Source organism: Megalobrama amblycephala, linkage group LG23 (assembly GCF_018812025.1).
Source record: "Megalobrama amblycephala isolate DHTTF-2021 linkage group LG23, ASM1881202v1, whole genome shotgun sequence".
NCBI lineage: Eukaryota > Metazoa > Chordata > Actinopteri > Cypriniformes > Xenocyprididae > Megalobrama > Megalobrama amblycephala.
In genome coordinates, this window is record NC_063066.1 from 18,331,001 (window position 1) to 18,352,787 (window position 21,787).

A 21,787-nucleotide genomic window follows, 5' to 3' on the forward strand; every position below is an offset into this window, starting at 1 on the left:
GGCTCCCAAAACTCGTGCACGAGTATTGGAAAAGGAGTATTTACCACCGGCATTCGCTGTGTCGTGTTAGTGGATTCATTATGTCGGACTCACCGCAGGTAACTCATAATCTGCAGTTGTTACTCCTGTCTCCTGACAAAAACATTGCATGCGGTGCCTGTAGAGTGTGGAAAGTTACTGGCCAATCGTTTACGCAATCATCGTTACGCGATCTGATGTTTTTAAGGCCCTACCTCGTGCACAGATGATGTATATTGATATTATTCATTTCAGTGCACCTAATAAATAGTCTTTTATCAGTTAGTAAAGACAATTTCAAGTAATATTGCAAAAATGTATAAAATAAAACATCCTCTTTAGCACCTTTAAGTCTTGCACCTTTGTCTTTTTGTTCGATTTTCAGATAAATTTTTTTTCTTCAAATCAAAGCTTGTACTGTAATGTTATTATTCACTTTGTATATGGTTTGGTTCATTGCCTATAACTCTTTAAAGAAGAATTTTAGAAAATTTGAAAAATCTATGTTTCATAATCTTGGCCGTCATTTATGGGAACACCATATTTTGGATTGCTCATTCTGTAACTGAAACCGGTGCTATTTTATGTCTCTCGTATCACACCACAGACTCACACTTTTGTTTCATACAAACACAACTGGCATCATCTTGTGTCTATGTTATTGACTGCACTAAAAATAACATCCAGGAACTTCAGTATTAATATTTCTATAATTATTGCAGTTTGCCTCCAATCTTTTTTATGTTGTAATGCACTACTTTTAGCAAAAGATTTACAACAAATATACAGGTATATACAGGTAAAACTATGAGTTAATTTGAACTCAAATGAAATCAGTATTTCACATCCACGTATTTAATTATTTAGTGAGAATCTGCATACTGTACATGATCCCTTATTTAATTATTTCACACATTGAAAAGTCCATATCGTTCAACAGAATAGTTTCTTTCATTTTGAGCACAACAAACACTTCTCCAAACTTTTGGATATTTACCTTTAAATGAAAACCCCCCCACACACACACACACACACTAGCTCCATCGTCTCTATAGCACTAATGATGCAGCTCCTGACTGCTCTCAAATGCAGCACGAGCACCGCTTGCTTTTTTCGTTCTCTTTCTGCATCGCTCCCTTCATCATTGCAGCTTCTGCTCGCTCTTTTAATCGTTTTTCCCGAGTGTGCGCAGACAAAAAAACGAAACACTCAATTATTAATCAGCAGAACGCATAGAGAGAGAAGGAGAGAGCGGGAATGATGCGAGAGAGGGAGAGCGTGAGGATGTTCTGCACCATCAACGGAGCAGCGCTGACTGAACTGGGTCACTGAAACACTCTTCCAACGCTCATCAAATGCTCATCAAGCACACAGCAACAGCCTCTAGCCCCTCATGAATGACTGGGGAGCAGAAACGAGAGCAGGAAGTGCAGGCAAGGTTTGGAGGAACATGGACATGCAATCATCCTTGGGGGTTATTTATCTGCTAATCTTCAGCAAGCCTAAAAAAGGGAACTCTTAATTTATGGTTAAAATCCACAGGCAAACACAGGAAAAATATAATATTAATATTTGTCATAAAAAGGTCATGCTTTATATTAAAGTGTTCATGCCTTTACAAACCCATCCCATGTTAACCCATGTTAAAGTGTTATAGTTTCTTTAGTTATTGTTGCTATAGCAAAACTGACAACTTGGAAATACAGTATTTCCAAAGTTGATTTATTACGATTTTACAGAATAAACAATAACTGTAGCAGCAGTTATAACTGGCATTTTAATGACATTTTGCCAGAAATCATGGTTACTGTGGTAACGTTTGTGAGGGTGTCTCTAGATATTAACAAAAAAACTAAAAGGAGATGTCAATTAAAATATGTCTGTTAACTGGAATGAAAATAAAATCTAACATAATTGGGGAGAAAAAAAACTAAGGGAAAAAAAAGAAACAAAACCTATAAGAAAAAAGCTAACTAAACTAAAAAAACACCAAAATTATTTTTTGATACATATATTATATTATAAAGTATATATTATACTTGTATTATAAAGTTAACCTTTACAACCAACTTTGTTAAATTTAAATGAAGAAAAGTAAACCAACGTTTACATTATATCAGTTAACTTTGAGAGCCATAAATTATTATACACTAAAATAGTTCTAAACTAAAATAGTGTATTTTTGTATATTATATACTAAAATAATATAGTAATAATAATAATAATAATAATAAATAATAAAATAATATATTTTTTAAAAGATTCAAGTGAACTACTGTAAGTAACTAAGTTACTGTTGTTATTATTACAGTAAATCCAGTAATATTTAACCAGTGTATATAATATTTAACCACATTATAAAAGTGTTAATATTGTAAATTGTTACCAAATGAAAACCGTGTTTATAATCTGTGTTGAAGTGCCTACATTTCTGGTCTGAGCTGTGCGTTTGTGCCCAGCGGCGGCTCTTGGGCTGATGGGAGTCCCAGCAGGAATACAGAGAGAATGATGGGGAGAGGGAAACCTTCTCTACACCTTCTGCTGAGCTGTTTCTCTCTCTGTCTCTCTCTATTATATATATATATATATATATATATATATATATATATATATATATATATATATATATATGTGTGTGTGTGTGTGTGTGTGTGTGTGTGTGTGTGTGTGTGTGTGTGTACACGTTTTTGTGATTTGGGAGGACACAAATTTGCATAATGACATGGGTATTACACTGGTATTACGACGTAAACATAAAATATGAGGACATTTCATGAGTCCTCATATTTAAAATGGCTTTAAAAACATACTAAACAATTTTTTATTAAAAATGTAAAAATGCAGAATGTTTCTGTGATGGGTAGGTTTAGGAGTATGGGTAGTGTAGGGGGATAGAATGTACAGTTTGCACAGTATAAAAACCATTACGCCGATGGAATGTCTTCACTTTGATAGTAAAACAAACCTGTGTGTGCATATGTGTGTGTGTGTGTGTGTGTGTATATCAGACTAGGGTACAGAATGATGGATCACCCAGGCCACTACAGAGCACCACTCCTGCATGCACACACTCACGCATCACATACACAGTTTTATGTGAACGCTGCATGAGTACTCAAATTCAACTGCTATTCTTACACACATAAAAGGCTTTTATAGGGTTTATTTCTATTGAGTCTCTTCAGTACAAAGATGGCAGGATGACAGCAGCCTTACTGGAGTGTGACAGCACAGATGAGCTCAAAGTCATCCTACTATAATTCTCACTGACACTGTGCAGTTCTACAAGAAGGAACATTAGTTAAATGGCAAATTATATATATATATATATATATATATATATATATATATATATATATATATATATATATATAAATCTACTGATCATTGTCAAGAGACAACACATTAAAATACTTTTTTGATATATAATGTGCATTCATGCGAAATTAAATAAAGTGGGGTCCAAATTGAAAATCTGATTTTCTTTCATTTACACCTGGAAATAAACATTATAATATAGTGAAAAATAGAAGACAAACTTTTGATGTCTAAGAAATATTTAAGATTCTGTACTACTAAGCCACAAATCTAATTTGTGACTTAACATATGAACTCCTTTGTACAAAAGGTCATAATTCAATCGCAATTCAATTATACTGTGATGTATGATGACATATGTATCGTAATATGTATTTTATTGTGAGTTAGAGTCCTAATGCTAACAGTAAAGCAAAAGATAAAGCAAATACTAAACAATTCTGAAATTTCTGGTGTTTTATGCAATCTGTTGTGTTATCCAATTTATTTGTAATTAAAAAAAAGTATTGTATTTTTTTTTTTTAAAAAGACAAAATTGTTATTATATTGACCACTCGGATACATCACAGAAAAAAAAAAAAAAAATCAATATCAGTCGTCGACTAAAATAGACTAATTAAGTCTTCATTTAAGATATAAAAACTTACACAAAGATGTGAGCGTCTATTTCTTGTTTAAGAGCATAATTAGCATGAATAGTCCCAGAGCAAAGTCCCCTGAGGTTTTAAACTTGTTTAACAAATTTAAACATTGCTTAAACATTATTTACAAAAAGCAGAAATCAATGTGCCTCAGTAAAGACATTAAAACTTTTATCACTAATATTTTTAGAAGCCCCAGTGTGATATTATTGTCCTCCCAACCTGTTTAAAAACAAGGTATAAAAAGCGCGTCTTTATAGCATCACGGAAAGCGGCATGTTTGTGTATTTGGCACTAGCGGTTCAGAGGCTGTTGCGGTGGGAGTGGTTTGCTCCTGAGGGAAATCAGCAGCAGCAGCACACACAAGTCTGAAGATTATTATTAGTGTGGAGCTTTAAAGCAGGGAGCTGTCTAATAAAAAAACAGTGGAGTGAGTAGCTGAGGTACAGCATCAAGAATGGTGTAGCAGACATAGTGGAGTGCTAGAACTTAAATAGTCTGCCACTGGGAGTTTTGAGAGTGTGTGGATGAAAACAACCAGATAAAACAGAGGACTGACTCACATAGTTATACAAATCCACAACTTATAGATGAACCAAAAATATATGCATTTGCCTACTAGACACGCCAGACAAACTTGCATTCCAAAAGAAAGTTAAGTCATCTCCACCCTGCAGACAATGAACAGCAGGATGCCAGACAAAGTCTGACTCCTGCTGTTTTCAAACACTAAAGCACTTTCACTTGTGCACAACTTGCTACAGCCAATCAGATACAGCCTTCAAAACGAACATGTAATCTGCATTTGTTTTGCCAAATTGTTGTCTAATTCAAGACACAAACCCACACGGAGCAACAAGCTGCTGCAATATTTCTCTGATCTCAAAAATTCAACATTAAACGGGTCATAAATGTTTATTCTTGCCTGGGGTCTACCTCAAATGTTGGTTTGTGCACCAAAAAAGTCAATAATTATGCTTTTCTCTTATTTTAATTGAGCAAAGTGCTTTGTTCATGCTTACAGGCTTCAAGTTTGCTCTCAGGTCTAATACAAGTTTGCTCAATGTTTGTGTATTCAGTTTTTAATTTTTGCAGCTTAGTTTCATCAACAGTCAATTAACTGCATTGAGTTCTGAAAGTGTCAGGTTTGATGTCAATAGTCATGAAACTTGTTACACACTTGTGTCAAAATTGCCAAAACACATATTATTAGGGCTGCGACAATAAATCGATTCATCTCGATTCGTGGATCGAATCTGAGATTTTCCGATTCTCTCTTGAATCGATTCTGAACTCAAATGCTGAGAAATGAGAGAAATGTACTTACACCTCAGAATGCTTTTATGATGCAAGATTAATGTAAATGATTAAATAGTAGTTATAGTAGTTAAAGGATTAGTCCACTTTTAAATACACTTTTCCTAATAAATTTACTCACCCCCATGTCATCCAAGATGTTCATGTCTTTCTTTCGTCAGTCGAAAAGAAATTAAGGTTTTTGATGAAAACATTCCAGGATTATTCTCCTTATAGTGGATTTCAATGGCTACCAACAGGTTGAAGGTCAAAATTACAGTTTCAGTGCAGCTTCAAGGGCTTTAAACGATACCAGATGAGTAATAAGGGTCTTATCTAGTGAATCGATCGGTCACTTTCGAAAAAAATGCAACCGTTTATGCTTTATAAACAAAATATCGCCTTGAGCGTACTTTCCGCTTCCGCATTCTTCATAACGCTTACGCTGAATGTCCTACGCCTTCCCTATTCTACTTACGGAAAAAAACAAAACTGGCGCCGCATTCTTTCTGTAAGTAGAATAGGGAAGGCGTAGAACATTCAGCGTAAGCGTTATGAAGAATGCAGAAGCGGAAAGTACGTTCAAGGCGATATTTTGTTTATAAAGCATAAACGGTTGTATTTTTTTCGAAAATGACCCATTGTTTCGCTAGATAAGACCCTTATTACTCATCTGGTATCGTTTAAAGCCCTTGAAGCTGCACTGAAACTGCAATTTGGACCTTCAATCTGTTGGTAGCCATTGAAATCCACTATAAGGAGAAAAATCCTGGAATGTTTTCCTCAAAAACCTTCATTTCTTTTCGACTGACGAAAGAAAGACATGAACATCTTGGATGACATGGGGGTGAGTAAATTTATCAGGAAAAGTATATTTAAAAGTGGACTAATCCTTTAAGTAGTAGTAAATTTAATAGTAGTTATTAAGATTGATGCGGTTTGATTGGTAAAATGTGCTCGAAAAAAAAAAATATGATCAGAAAATCAACTTGCCTAATAATTCTGCACACGGTGTATTATGTTGCCATATTTGAGAGTTACAGCGACAGGAAAGATTCAGTGAATAACTTAAATTTGTAGTTTTACATGAAAAACAACAGCTAGAATATTTTTTTCAGAATGCAGAATATGCATTTTATTTTATTAAATTATATTTATTTTATTAAAATATTTTTTAAATTATTATTATGCATTCTGAAAACTTCAAACTTTTTTAAATTTACATTTTTTTTTTTTTTTTTTTTACTTGGGTGTTGAGAAGAAAAAAACTAAATTTGATATGTCCAACTCTATCAACCAACCTAAAAATGACCTAATTCAACAGCAGTAATTAACAGTTCAGTGCAGCAACTTTCCACTTATACACAGGCACAATAGACTAGATGCTATCAGAGACGATGAGTAAATGAGACATTCCCCTTTATGGACAGGGGGTAGTGACTCACGGAAGGAAGTGCACACACTTCATCTTCCTTCAGTAGAAAAGAAAAATGGAGTGTGAAATCGGAGGGGAGTGTCTGGGTCCACCCAAGGGAATAAGTATATGTGTTTGAGCATGTGCGTGTATGTGTGTTGGACTCCAGGACCAAAAAAAGCAAGATGTGATGGGTGTCAGACAATGCCAACACTAACTTCAAAAAGGCGCTGAAAGGATACAAGTGGGGACTTTTTAAATACACACATGCCATGCTCTTCAGATGAAGGGCAAATCTAAAGTGGGTCAGTGTGTCTTAGATGTTGTAGATCAATAGCTGTTTGTGTAACACCCAGAAACCCTGTATTCCTCATAATGCCATTTTCAGCTACTAGGATACTCATTATAACATGACAGAAGGCTCATGCAGCGCTGAATGTAACACTTTTACTTCAGCGCTTTCACATCTCACCTTTGTAATTTGATAAGACTTTTGAAAAGCGAGCTATATTTATCGGCGCTTCTGGAGTGGCATGATTTTTCGAAGACTATTTGCATTATGCATCGCACATCCTACAAAAGCTTACAGAAACATAATGGCTTTAAACAAAGAAATTGGATGGAAAACATGGTTGTTACTCACTAATAGAGCACTTCATTGGCTTCGTGTCTTTCGTAGCGTACGGTTTCACACATTATCCTAAAAAAGACAGAAAAACAGAGAAGAGAGAGAGACAGAAACATAAATCAGTGACATATCCAAACTTAATGGTTCCAAAAGAAACAATGAACCCTCATATTTTTGTCTGTGATTATGAAAAAAAAAAAAAAATCAGGATTTCAGGACGAAAATCCTTGTGGATATTCAGGAGTGGTTGGCATTGTGCTTGAAATACAGACTGCCTGTTGGTAAGAACAGTGCAAGGACAAAACCAAGCTTTGTTTGTGGATGACATATTTTAATGTTGGTTTATGCTAGAAGTGCTGTTTAAGCAAACTCGGATGTATTGCCACAGAAAAAAAAACATTCCAGAGGACAAAAACATTCTTCAAAAGGCATTCCTTAAAGTTCAGCTCTGTAGGAGAGTAGAAAGTTAACCAAGTCCATCTGACACATTCCTGAAGATGTGTACGGACCACTGAAGGGGTGTTGGTGGGCTCAGGTAGGGTTTGGACTGTTCTAGAACTGCATGGTCACGTAGCAAAATACTTTAACCCACAAATATGTAAATCCACGTGTGTATACATATGATAAATTGAGAACCTCGAGAAGGCAGTTAAAATGATTTAAGAGTTCAGACATACCTTAGTTTGAGCCAAAACTGTTATTGCAAAACTAAAACAGTTAACACTGTTAATAACTGCTCACAAGATATATTAACTTGCTGAATTAAAAAAATAATAATAATAAATAAATAAATAAATAAATAAATAAAATAAATGAAAATAAAATAAGAGACTTTTCGAAAAGAATGAGACACTAGCACTAACATAATAACCATAAGTTAGATCTATAACAGTCCAAAATTGTTATTGAAAAGCTAATATTGCTAAATAATATATTTCCTTACATAGTACAACCAGAATTCTGGAAATGTTGGGAAGTTTTTTAAATTTAAATAAAATGAAAACTAAAAGACTTTCAAATCACATGAGCCAATATTTTATTCACAATAGAACATAGATAACAAATGTTTAGAGAAATTTTACACTTTTACTCACTAAATGAGCTCATTTCAAATTTGATGCCTGCTACAGGTCTCAAAAAAGTTGGCACGGAGGCAACAAATGGCTGAAAAAGCAAGACATTTTGAAAAGATTCAGCTGGGAGAACATCTAGCAAATAATTAAGTTAATTGATATCAGGTCTGTAACATGATTAGCTATAAAAAGAATGTTTTACAGAGGCAGAGTCTCTCAGAAGTAAAGATGGACAGAGGCTCTTCAATCTGTGAAAGAGTGTGTAAAAAAGTCTGTGGAAAACAATGTTCCTCAATGTCAAATTGCAAAGGCTTTGCAAATCTCATCATCTACAGTGCATAACATCATCAAAAGATTCAGAGAAACTGGTGAAATCGCTGTGCGTAAGGGACAAGGCTGAAGACCTTTATTGGATGCCCGTGGTCTTCGGGCCCTCAGACGACACTGCATCACTCATCGGCATGATTGTGTCAATGACATTACTAAATGGGCCAAGAAATACTCCCAAAAACCACTGTCTGTGAACACAATCCGCTGTGCCATCTGCAGATGCCAACTAAAGCTCTATCATGCAAAAAGGAAGCCATATGAACATGGTCCAGAAGCACTGTCGTGCCCTGAGGGCCAAGGCTCATTTAAAATGGACTCTTTCAAAGTGGAAAAGTGTTCTATGGTCAGACTTGCATGTTTTGGAAGGCACTATGAATGCTGAAAGGTATATAAAGGTTTTGGAGCAACATATGCTCTCCTTCAGATGACGTCTATTTCAGGGAAGGCCTTGTGTATTTCAGCAGGACAATGCAAAACCACATACTTCAGCTATTACAACAGCATGGCTTTGACATAGAAGAGTGTGGGTGCTAAATTGGCCTGCCTGCAGTCCAGATCTTTCACCTATAGAGAACATTTGGCACATCATTAAACGAAAAATACGTCAAAGAGGATCACAAACTCTTCAGCAGCTGGAAACCTATATCAGGCAAAAATGGGACCAAATTCCAACTGCAAAACTCCAGAAACTCATAACTTCGATGCCCAGACGTCCAGTGACCACGATGCCCAGTGACAACTGTTTTGAAAAGAGGAGATGCTACACCATGGTAAACATGCCCCCGTCCCCTGTAGCAGGCATCAAATTTGAAATTAGCTCATTTTGTGCATAAAATTGTAAAATTTCTTAGTTTAAACATTTGTTATGTTATCTATGTTCTATTGTGAATAAAATATTGGCTCATGTGATTTATAAGTCTTTTAGTTTTCATTTTATTCAAATTTAAAAAACATCCCAACATTTCCAGAATTCGGGTTGTAATTAAAGAGAACACTTTCAGAATGAGTTTGGCTTGTAATTTGCGTCGGGATATATATTATTTTTGTGTGTGTATGTATATATATATATATATATATATATATATATATATATATATATATATATATATATAAAAGCATACAAACATACATAAACACAATATATATCACTGCTCATCAGTCTACCATTTACACATCTGTATGTATAACCCAGCATCCACCACCTGCTTGACCTGAAAAAACATTTGTGCATTTTTCCCCACCCATTTATCAAATCCTTAATTCAGTTTTACCTCAATTGGTGTTCCCGAAGATTGGACAGCGCCTCCATTCCATGCAAGTAGGAATATACAATCTCCAGGTCCTGCAGGTAAAACAAGAAAGGAAGAGAAAAGATCAAAGACTATTCATCTGTAAAAGCACATACTGACCCAGAATTCTCAGCACAGGATGAGATGACATTTATTTCATAATGAAAAGGGTGGTAGAGAAAATGGCTTCAAAACAAATGGAGAAATGCAGTTACAAAACAAACATAAAAATATATCGAAGACCAGGAGCATGTTTTTTAAAACTCACAGACTACTGCATATCTAGACAATGTAACTGACTACAATGTGAAAGATTAGATCATTTTTTCTCTTTAAGTAGTCAGAGCGATTGTAAAAATAAATTACATTAACCATCATCTCAAATTGACTGTAGTTTACACTCATTTGTGATTAAAGCAATTAAGAGTTACAATTGCCCCCATCTCATCTATATCTATTTTAACACTTGCTCTTGTATCCATTTCCATGGCTCATTCTGAAACTGTTTTTGATATCAACTAAATCTCATTTATAGGTGTACAGTGCAAAAAGGCTTGGCAAGACACTTCTAAACAAATAGTCTCAGGTCCCTAAACAGGTCCTTTCACCAGAGAGAGTCTTGCTCTATCTACAAGTGGTTCTTCAGACAAACCGGTCACAGTGTCCATGTAGCTGAGCACACAGCGCACCCTGTCCCCTTCCACATGCAAAAGAGCACTGACGCCAGAACTGGGCCGCCTTTGTACTCACAAAGGCATGCTAGGATAGCGAAGAGGACAAAAGAGGTTCTGTGCTCGCACACAGACTCACTTGATTATGAACTGAGAGACCCTGTGTGACATAGAACACAAATGCAAACACACAGCTTGCCAAACATTTGCCTTTTGATATAGCACAAGTAAACCTCCAGTCCTCCACCCCTTGTGTTTTCCTATTAAGACTATGTGAATGATCGATAAATAAAAATGAATAAGAGAAAACTGTACTGGTCAGGTGAGATTGGGCCAGAAAAGGACAGATAGTATTTTTGGTCATTTGTTTGTAAACATGGCGAGACGCAGGGGATGAGGATACAGACAAGATGAAAGCAGAGTGTTGACCCTAAGAATAAATTGGTCACCATTGACATCCATAGTATGATATTAATACTGTGGAAGTCAATGGGTACCAGACAGCAATTGTTTGGTTACCATTATTCTTCAAAATATCTTTTGTGTTCAACAGAACAAAGAAACTCATACTGTTTTAGAACAATTTGAGGGTGAGTAAATGATGACAGAATTTAAATTTTTGGGTGAACTATCCCTTTAAATGTCATCTTGTAGGCCCTATGTTTGTTGGAGGGCAGGCAACCGTAAATTTACTCTAAGGTTACAGAGGGCAAGGTCACATGGACAAACTGTAGGCTACTGGAATATAATGGTAACCTCCATCTTTTGCATTGTCAATAGAGGCTGATGAAAAGAAAATCGATTAAATGATGGTTTGTCACCCCCTGCTGTTACTAGCAGTACATGGCATGAAGAAATAGTTAACAGAAAAACAAAGCAGAGCTTATCAAAATTTTTGGAAATTATATATATATATATATATATATATATATATATATATATATATATATATATATATATATATATATATATATATATATATATATATATATATATATATATATATATATAAATTCTATATAAGGCTATATAAAGTAAGAATACAATATATGAAGGTAAAAAACAAAAACAAACAAACAAGCATTTTGTGCTTGCTAGATTTTTTTAATCTATATATTTATTTAGCCATTTTATTTTGATTTTAGTTTTTTATGCAGTAGCACAAATGGCGTGTTACACATTACATTTAATGCTTAGAGGTCCTAAAGACCTAAATATGAGCAATAGTAATAGCGATGCTTGCAAAAAAAAATGAACAATAAGGCTGTGACAATGACAAAGGACCTTCTAGCTGGCATGCACTACACAAATCGTCCACTAGATGTCATGCTGGTGTAAGATTTCACTGATTCATGTCCAGCTCTTTCTGCAATTTTTAGCGCCACAACTGGCTGGAATGAAGCTCTACCAGAACACTGTGGCTTTCTTTTTTCCCCCTCAAATATTAGGCTACTTCTAAATTCAACATGGAAAGAATGTGCAGAACCCCATTTTTTTCAGTCCCAGTGTCCCCATGAGGAGTTTTCACTCCTTTATGCTCTCTCTCTGCCAGAAGTTCATAATGAGTCCACTACAACTTTGCTCTAAACACAATGAGAATACACAGTTTTGAAACAATGAACTTGCATTATCTTTATATGAGAAGAGAATGTTGACATAAATCAGATCTTTGCTATTTTTGGTCAGTTATACATGTGATAAAAGATCCAAATTCAATCTGCTGAAATTAACATTTAGCTAAATTCTCTCTAAAAATGAAAGAACAACCATACTGTCAGTTAACATTTCCCCCTCTTTTGTGCTGTATTGTGTTTTTAGACCTGATTTACAGCAGAACTTAAATTTTGATGAATTTGATTTTAAGTTTGCAACATTGCAATGTGTTAATTCACGCTAAAATTGTGCTAAATCAGGCTAACAACATGCTAAACATGCTAGTGTTGTGCTAATTCATGCTAAATCTTGTTAGAAACATGTTAGCAAGATACAAGCATGATAACAATGTTAAAACATGCTAGCAATGTCTATCTATCTATCTATCTATCTATCTATCTATCTATCTATCTATCTATCTATCTATATCTATCTATCTATCTATCTATCTATCTATCTATCTATCTATCTATCTATCTTCTTTCAAAATCTTCAAACTTTAAGCTTTAAAATGAACTAAACTTTAAAACAAACTAAAAAAAACCAAATTAAAATACTTCAACATATAAAGTATTTTAGTGTCGCTATTGTAAACTAAAATATTAAATATAATTTTGTTAAATTAAATCTGAAATAAAATAAAATATAAATATTAGATTTTCTAATGAAAATTAGAAAATGTTGCTAAAAGTAAGTTTAAGTAAAAATGTAAAAATTGAAAAAAGTACAATAAAACTATAAAGGTATTTAAATAATACTAATATAACATTGGTATTTTTTATAATGAGATTTAAGATTAACAGCTTTCAGCATTAGCAATATTTAACAAAATGGGAGTGGTAGCATTACAAAAAAAGTCAAATATAAGTGCTTGTGATGTGTGTGTGTGTGTGTGTGTGTAATATATATATATATATATATATATATATATATATATATATATATATATATATATATATATATATATACACACACATATATACACACACATATATACACACACACACACACACTTTTTTTTCTTTTTTTTTAAATCAATATTGGCATTGGGAAAAAAAAAGAACATGTCTTACTATTGCCATAATAACAAACCATCTTGATGCTGGGTCTGAATCATTCACACGTCGTGGGCACTGTTTACTAAGTACTGTGAACTGAGAATCAGGAGGAATATTACTACTACAATATCCACCACTTTTTTTTCTTTTTCTTTTTTTATCCATTTTTCTTTATTTTACAAAAGGCTGAGCCTCTGGCACGGTTTTCCAACAGATGCCAGGTTCACAGTTAAACGCAACTAGGTTTACGCGATCACTCTGTCCTCTCTTTCTGCATTGTGACTGCTTCCACCCTGAGTGCTTAGTGACAATGAGACCATTGTGTTTTGTGATTGGTCAAACACAAAATGTGAAGCCCAGGGCATTCAGCCTTTGGTGGTTACGCAACTCTCGTGAGAGTCAGTGGGTGCCGTGGTAACAAGCTGAGCGACAAATACCACTGAGACCAGGTAGAGTAGTAATGATGAAACCGGTGAGTTATGCAAACAACAGTAGTTGTTTGACAGCAGCCTTGACTAAAGCCTTTGCGAAACTCAATGAACAAAGCCATGAGACTGTACCTGTACAGCTTATTTTAATTGTTCTGCACACTCCGCAAAACAATCTCAGCTATAATATAGCAAATTTGAGATGTACAACAAAAGAGAGATTATGGCCAGCCATGTTCACAGCAGCAGAATACAGTTGTTATTCCTGTATTTGAGTCCTTAATATGGTTACGTTCATACACAGTTCAGTTATTTACTGGAGTGACAACCACATTCATCTGAAGGAAATAATTCCTTCAATATAACACTCCATATGTAAGCAATAAGGTATGAGAGGCTGTGTTGTATCATGAATAAGTCACGGCTGAAGGGTGTTGTTAGGAACGACGTGAAGAGTGCCTTCAATCCCTTCAGCCGTGACTTATTCATGATACAGCACTAGCCTCGAGTACCCTTTTGCTTTTATAAAACAGTTACTGCACAATACAAATATTAAAGCCAAAAATATGGATCAATGCAACTTTCATGAAGTAAACTTTCATTAAAGCCTTCCTTTCGCTGGAAAAAAATAGTCCCTGACCGTGAACAGCAAGAGAAGTTACATTATTACGCCATTAGATGGCGGCAAAGACTGTCTTTATGAGTGTGTCAGTAAGTAGCAAAGACTTTTACACTGAAAAGACTGAACTGTTGTGAACAAGACACAACTGACAAATGCTTTGACTAGCGCTGTCAGTCATGGGAAAACCCCTTAACTGTTAAAATGACAAGATAATACATCGGACATTTAAACAGATTTTTTATTATGAACATATGACTGACCTGAAGGAAAATGCTAAATCTAAATGCAGCTAATAAACTCGCTCAATCGATCTCTTTCTCACAACACTCTTCTACATAATACAGTAAGCTTCAATGAAACAATATCAATTGAGAACACAGTTTATGTTGCTAAGAGTGGTTGCTAAGGGTGTTGTGTAGTGATACACTTTAATATTAAACTCTAGCACTGTATAGCTTCAGAAGAACATCACATTATTCAAAATTTCTCTTTTTGAGTTCCATGGAAGAAAGTCAGGCTGGTTTGGAACAACATGAATAAATAATAACATGACAATAATTATTTAGAATTTATGGGTGAACTACTTTATTGTTGCAAGTGAAAATCAGGAGATCAGCAAAACTAGCTCAACGCAGCAAATTATATAAGTAACTCCCTGTAAAAATAGCAGGGTTTTATTTTAATATGGTAATATTTTACCATGTGCTATCTGATGCCATTGTGCAGTGCCAGCACACTGCAGCTGTTTGTACACATATTCTGTTATAGCCTGTATGCTGGCTTTCCTATAGTGACTGCAGAAAAGTGTTTTGCTGCTTTTTTTTTTTTTTTTTTTTTTTGCTGCTTTGCCTCTTCTCTGCACTGTCTCCCAACATCTTGAACACAACCAATTACGATGCATCTTGAATGGGTCAAGAGGCTCTTCACATTCCACTCAAGGCATCACAGTGACTATGGCAACCGGCAGTCTAAGTATCTACATGATCAGAGTCAATAATTTCCCTCTATTGCAATAAACCGTGCTGGAATCAGCTGCCTGAACAGGTGGCATCTAAAAACCATCAGTCTGATGAGGACAATCATCTCAACATTAGGCTGAATTGCACTGTTGGCAGGGTAACTAGCCTTAAGAGTCCCCAAACAGAGCAGAAGAGGCTATCTGAATAGACATAATCAACGAGTTCTTAATGCAATGCCCTTTATATATAATGATGACCATAAATAGGGACACTTAAATGGAGTAGATAGTGGTCCATCACAATGGTGTTGTTGACAAAACTCAGGCAAAGGTATATCAAACCAGGCTGACCAAAATCATAAGCCACTTTTAAAACAGCATGATAATTGATTTTAAAATCTAATAACATCAACTTATAATTGATTTCAAAAGATTTTGCTGTTAGCATGTTGCTAAGCTAACACCATGATCTCTAATTACCTTAAAAAAAAAAACATACACTACCTTTCAAACATTTGGGGTCAGAAAGATTTTGTTTCATAATTATATTTTTATTCAGCAAGAATTTATTAAATTGATCAAAATTGATAGTAACGACACTTACAAAGTTACAAAATATTTTTATTTCCAGTTAATGCTTTCTATTCATCAAAGTATCACGGTTTCCACAAAAATATTAAGCTGCACAACTGTTTTCAACATTAATGAGAAGAAATGTTTCTTGAGAATCAAATCAGAATATTATAATTTCTGAAGGATCATGTGACACTGAAGACTGGAGTAATGATGCTGAAAATGCAGCGTTGCCATCACATTAATAAATTACACTTGAAAATATATTCACATAGAGAACAGTTCTTTTAAATTGTAATAATATTTCACAATATTACTGTTTTACTGTATTTTGATCAAATAAATACAGCCTTAGTTAGCATAAGAGACACAAAAAAAAAAGAATATTTATACTCTAATACTCTAATATGCATAAAAATGCATAGCACACTCAAATACTGGTTAGTGCATTTTTAATTAAACATTTGTTTTTATCAACACTTTTCAGTACTGAATGTTTTATATTTATAAACCGCATTTCTCTCGATTAGTCAGCCAACTTGGATGGGTTTTTTTCCACTGAGAGCTTTCTGGTATTGCCTTCTCTGCCTTAGAATTTGTCGAAAAGAGGGTATCTATGCCGCCTACATTTTGAAACCACCTCTCTGCCAGGATCACGCCTACAGTGTCTTCAAATTCTGACTGTAGGCAGTAAAACAGGAATTGTGAAATAATATTACAATTTAAAATGGCTGTTTTACTCTATTTTAATATACTTTAACTTATTCCTGTGATGCAAAGCTGAATTTTCAGCATGTTATGTTACTCTATGTGTTCGCTCAGCGACTGCTGTGAGACTAGATCGATTTTTAGAATATCATATTAAATGCTGGATGGCTTGTGTTGATAAATGTCATGCAATTAATTTTAAAACATATTGTATGATGGAGGAAATTTCATTACTCCAGTTTTCAGTGTCACATGATCCTTCAGAAATCATTCTAATATACTGATTTAGTGCTTATTATTATCAATGTTGAAAACAGTTGCACTGCTTAGTAATTTTGTGCAAACCATGATACATTTTTTTCAGGATACTTGTTAAACCAAGGAGGACACATGGTGTATGTCCTAAAGGTCAGCCTTGACCCGTGCTGAGCACTAAAACTGACCTCTTTCTGTCATGGATCTAGTAAATGGAAGCAGGGGGCCCGTTGGCCACAGATCCCATGACAGAGCTTGTGGCTGTGAGGAGTGATCGAGATTCCTGGGATTATAAACACATGATGAAATGAGGGTCTTTTTTATAAAAGCAAGATATATATATATATATAGATAAAAGATTATCTCTCAGTCAACACTATTTATCAATACTGTTTTAGAAGACACACAGACAAGCATAATACATATTATTTTATTATATATCAAAATGTATCAAAATTATTCAACCCCCAAAAGTCAAATTTTGTGCAGAATCTTTTCTTTATAACCTCCAATAAATGCTGCCTGTAAGTGCTTAGAAGCTTCTGTCACCTCTCTACTGGAATCTTTGCCCATCCCTCGCTTGAAAAAGCTTCCAGATCACTGATAGTCTTTGGTTTCCATGTTAACACTGCTTTCTACAAATTCCACCAAATATTTTCAGTGTGATTTCAATCGGTAGACTGTACAGGCCACTCAAGAACATTCTACAACTGATCCCTGAACCAATCTTAGGTAGATTTGGATGTATACTTTGGGACGGCTGTCATGCAGGAAAGTCCATTGATCATCAACTAAACTGGACCACCTCAATGTTTGACCATGGAGATGGTGTTCTTCTGCTTATAAGCTTTGCTGAATGCCACTCTTGACCAAGACAAACATGGTCAAACATGACAAATAATAAAAAATTATTTGAGTTATTGTCAAAGAGTACCGTTGGTTCAACCTACCCCTCTACTGGGGAGAGTTGTACACAAGCTGGGGATAGATGTAACAATGAGAGATGGTTTGCTGAAATACTATCTAATTTATGCAAGAACTTTAATGCAGAACAAAGAATAATCACTTTTGAATAAAGTGCCAAAAACATCATATTGTATTTCTTTTAGGACATTAAATTTAGCACAAAAATAGCTGTATAGCTGTTGTGTGTGTTTGTGTGAGTAGTTGTGTGTGTACTGTATTCTTGTCACATTCAGTCACTAGCTATGTTGCCATCCACCTATTTTTATGTGAATTTTGCGATTTTACATAAAAAAAAAAAAGAAAAAAAAAACATTTATGGAAACGCCAAGATGTGAATAAATTCTAAAAATGTGCACAAAAACGTATGCACTCAATTGAAGCGGATGTTTTTATCTGATAAAAAGACATGAACATATACTATGATAAAAACATTCTACACACAAATCCCTCAATGCGCAACAAAAACTTTGACTCTGTCTCAAAAGAGGACGCAATGGATAACTGGAGTCATTGGAATCATTATAAGGGGTTGGTTGTCACATTTTTAATGAACTGTTACAACTATCCCAAACAGCCATAACATAGCTAACTGTTTTAGCATGTCGGTTTGAAATTAGCATAAATGCAAAGCATCAAATTAAAGGTGCAATATGTAAGAATTTTTTAGTAAAATATCCAGAAAACCACTAGGCCAGTGTTATATATTTTGTTCACTTGAGTACTTACAATATCCCTAGCAATAAATCATTTGAAAATTGCAATTTTAACTAAGGCTCCAGGACGTGTGAGGAGTCGCCTGTCAATTGCGTCATACCCGCGTTACCCTCGGTTTCTGGTTTTATTTTGTAGAAACCATGGAAACAACACAGACGCTTTAATATTTACATGTTTTAATAGACAAGGGAACAACCGTTTTGATATATTTATACACAGAAAACTAATTATTGTTATATAGCTCAACAAGTTTAACGTTATTGTTTAAATCTAAATGTTCTTGATTTTTTGTGAGTACCATGCTTTACCATGCCTCAGACATAAAAAACACTTTTGTCAAGTAGCTAACATAGCATAATCAGATGCAGCTTTATTTTTAGTAACAGTAATACAGCATTTCCTCCATCATAAAATATGTTTTAAAATTAATTGCATGACATTTATCAACACAAGCCATCCAGCATTTAATATGATATTCTAAAACCGATCTAGTCTCACAGCAGCCGCTGAGCGAACGCATAGAGTAACATAACAACATCATTTTCAACACACTCAAATAATCATAATCATGACCGGAAAAGCGGAAGCGGGGCCGGCGACTGTGGCATAATAAAAATTCCGCTGCTCGCGCGTGTTTTGCGCAATCGCTCCAGCGGCCTTGCTCAGCTCCCAAAACACTCGGTCCTGCTCTGCTTCATACTACAGTAACATTAATAATCGCATCCATGAACATGATTTCTTCCCGAGTCCTATCCCAATTCTTTTCCACCAGCCGCTGAGGTGAAGACAACATGCCCCAAGATTCCGCGCTAAAACTTGGCGTCATCAGGCTATGCCTTTGCTTTGAATAGGCCTCAGCAACCTCTAGTGGACAGAAAATATTACATATTGCACCTTCATACTAGAGTAACAGTTTATGCAAGTCAAATAATTGCATTTATAATACAATGATTGCTTAGGCAAAAAAATAAAATAAAATAATTACTTTCCTGCCTGAAAATCAGTTTTTTTGATAAAAAAAAAATCTACAATGTTGCTCATAGTCACATGCCACTTCTCCTGTGAGCTCAAAAAGGTGATGGTAGTGTATGATATTGATGGCATCACCACAGATCTTTTCTAACTTGATAAACTGACAGTTACAACTGTGATACATTTATTTTACAACCTTAGAAAATTATGATAAAAGTATAAAAATGTGTCTAAATTAATAAATAAAGGCTTATATGGGTGAATTGAAGCACATCAAGACAAAAATGCCAAACAATTAGCAAGGGAAGCAAACAGATTCAGGCAGACCACAAAAAAAAGGTGTCTGCACATTTTAATTAGCCTCAAGTGATTCGTCAACTAGACAGCCATAGTGACCTGTGAGGTCATGCATGGCTCTCTAAAGAGGGTGTTACTGCTATTTGTCTATCTCAAGAAGTGTGGCAACATTCCCTGTACTGCATCCAAAAGAGAAATCACTGGTCTGCAATGCATTGCAAAAATATACCGCAAAGCATTAGAACAAAGGGATATGTGGCACGTCTTCATGATCAGACAGCTATGTTAATGCGAGGTCTCCAGCATGCATTGTTAAGCCAGGTCAGCAGTATAACTACCACGAGGGCACATGCCAATCTATAGATCACTCACTGTGGCATTTAAGAGTGCGTGTCATTGTGTTCCCGTGCCAACTGTGCTCGCTCCGCACTGTCCTTGAGACCCTATTGACAGTGCGGCCCTTAAGGGTATTTTTATCCATAGAACAGCACATAGCACCAGGTGGAGTCTTTGCAAACAAAAACAAGGTCACTAGCATTAGCAACTGAATATACATTTGCAGACAGCCGGCTCAGTCCCAACACTGGATACGGTTACGGCCCACTGTCCGCTAAACGTTCAAAATATAACTAACAATAAAGACTGTAGGAGGCATAACAGTGTCAACAAACCTATTGTACTTTATTTTTTTATTCAAGAACACTTGATGCAGGCTACATTTGAACAGTTCATTGATCTGGTGACATTTAATATTTCCTCAATACGGTCCCCAGTGTGTATCCGATGCTAGACAGCTTAAATTGTCATTGTTACAACCTAACATAAATGGATGTAGTCAAACGCAGCTCAGAAAGAGAAAGGCTTGAAGCATGTGAATGGCTTAGCATCATGTCTTTAACTGGCAGCTGTAATCCTATAAGATCAAGCGGACAAAAAAGACACACTCCAGACTCCACTGCTGCCTTAAAGGGTTAGCTCACCGAAAAATGAATATTATCCCATGATTTACTCAGCCTTAAAAGGTGCAATAAGAGATTGTCTTTATAAACATTTTTTGTTATGCTGGTTGAAAGTCTCCTCATATTCTGGTAGAAATCACTATGTTAAGCGGTCTAAATGTATTGTTATAAATATATCAACTGTGGAAGGCGTAGGACAGTAAAATGTTAGTTCAATCATTGCGTTCGGTCCGAACGGTCCGATAGCATCTGTTCCCTGTCGGTCAACGTGTGTTTGCATACACCACTGCGCAGCCTGTTCACGCAGACATCATACGTCGTCAGCGTGTTTCTTGTACGTGGTGCAGAGTCAGCGCGAGAATGACAGGCAAACAGCACCTAACTTTCCTGGCACTGGAAAAGTATCAACCAAAAGAAAGACCGTCTTAGAAAGGGCTAGAGAGCTAAAGCGAATTAATATCGGCCTTGCTTTTCCATGCTGGAGACAACTGCGGGAGTCAAAGGGTCTGAAAGATGATGCCATGGTTGCAGTATTTCTTTTAGACAGGTAGATACATGGTATTCGATTTTGATGTGATTTGATAGTAACGCATAATGTTGCATATGCAGTTTGTGTGCCTTTACGAATTAGCTCAACGACAGCAGCACCAGTGTCTAATCTGGAACTATTATGTTTTCAAAGTTCCAAGCAAACTACAACATCTACACCTTTGGTGCATGGATTGTAAGGCCACCACCACCAGATGTTTCGAGCATTTGTTTTTGAGTCTTTCTACAAACAATGAGTAAAGGCCCCAGTATACTTCAAACGAAATCGAAGAACGAACTGATGTGACGTCATTTCGAACAAAATCAGGCCAAAACGAAGTTCGTTTTATGTTCTTTTTGGAAGTTTGAACTTTCAGGAAAAGTTCGCTCCAGCTGCAAAACACCTTCATACTACCAT

At 35.4% G+C, this 21,787-nt stretch overlaps 1 protein-coding gene across 13 annotated transcripts in view; it reads right to left on the reverse strand.

The window, feature by feature from the left end:
* rapgef2b (Rap guanine nucleotide exchange factor 2b) overlaps positions 1 to 21,787 on the reverse strand; it is a 131,401-nt gene that overhangs the window by 78,986 nt on the left and 30,628 nt on the right. For all 13 annotated transcript variants that reach the window (XM_048176960.1, XM_048176952.1, XM_048176946.1 and 10 more), the window contains exons 2-3: positions 9,990 to 10,060; positions 7,331 to 7,387 (exon numbers count right to left, since the gene is read on the reverse strand). In XM_048176960.1, the coding sequence (XP_048032917.1) occupies positions 7,331 to 7,387; positions 9,990 to 10,060 (128 nt within the window). The remainder of the gene's footprint in view (positions 1 to 7,330; positions 7,388 to 9,989; positions 10,061 to 21,787) is intronic.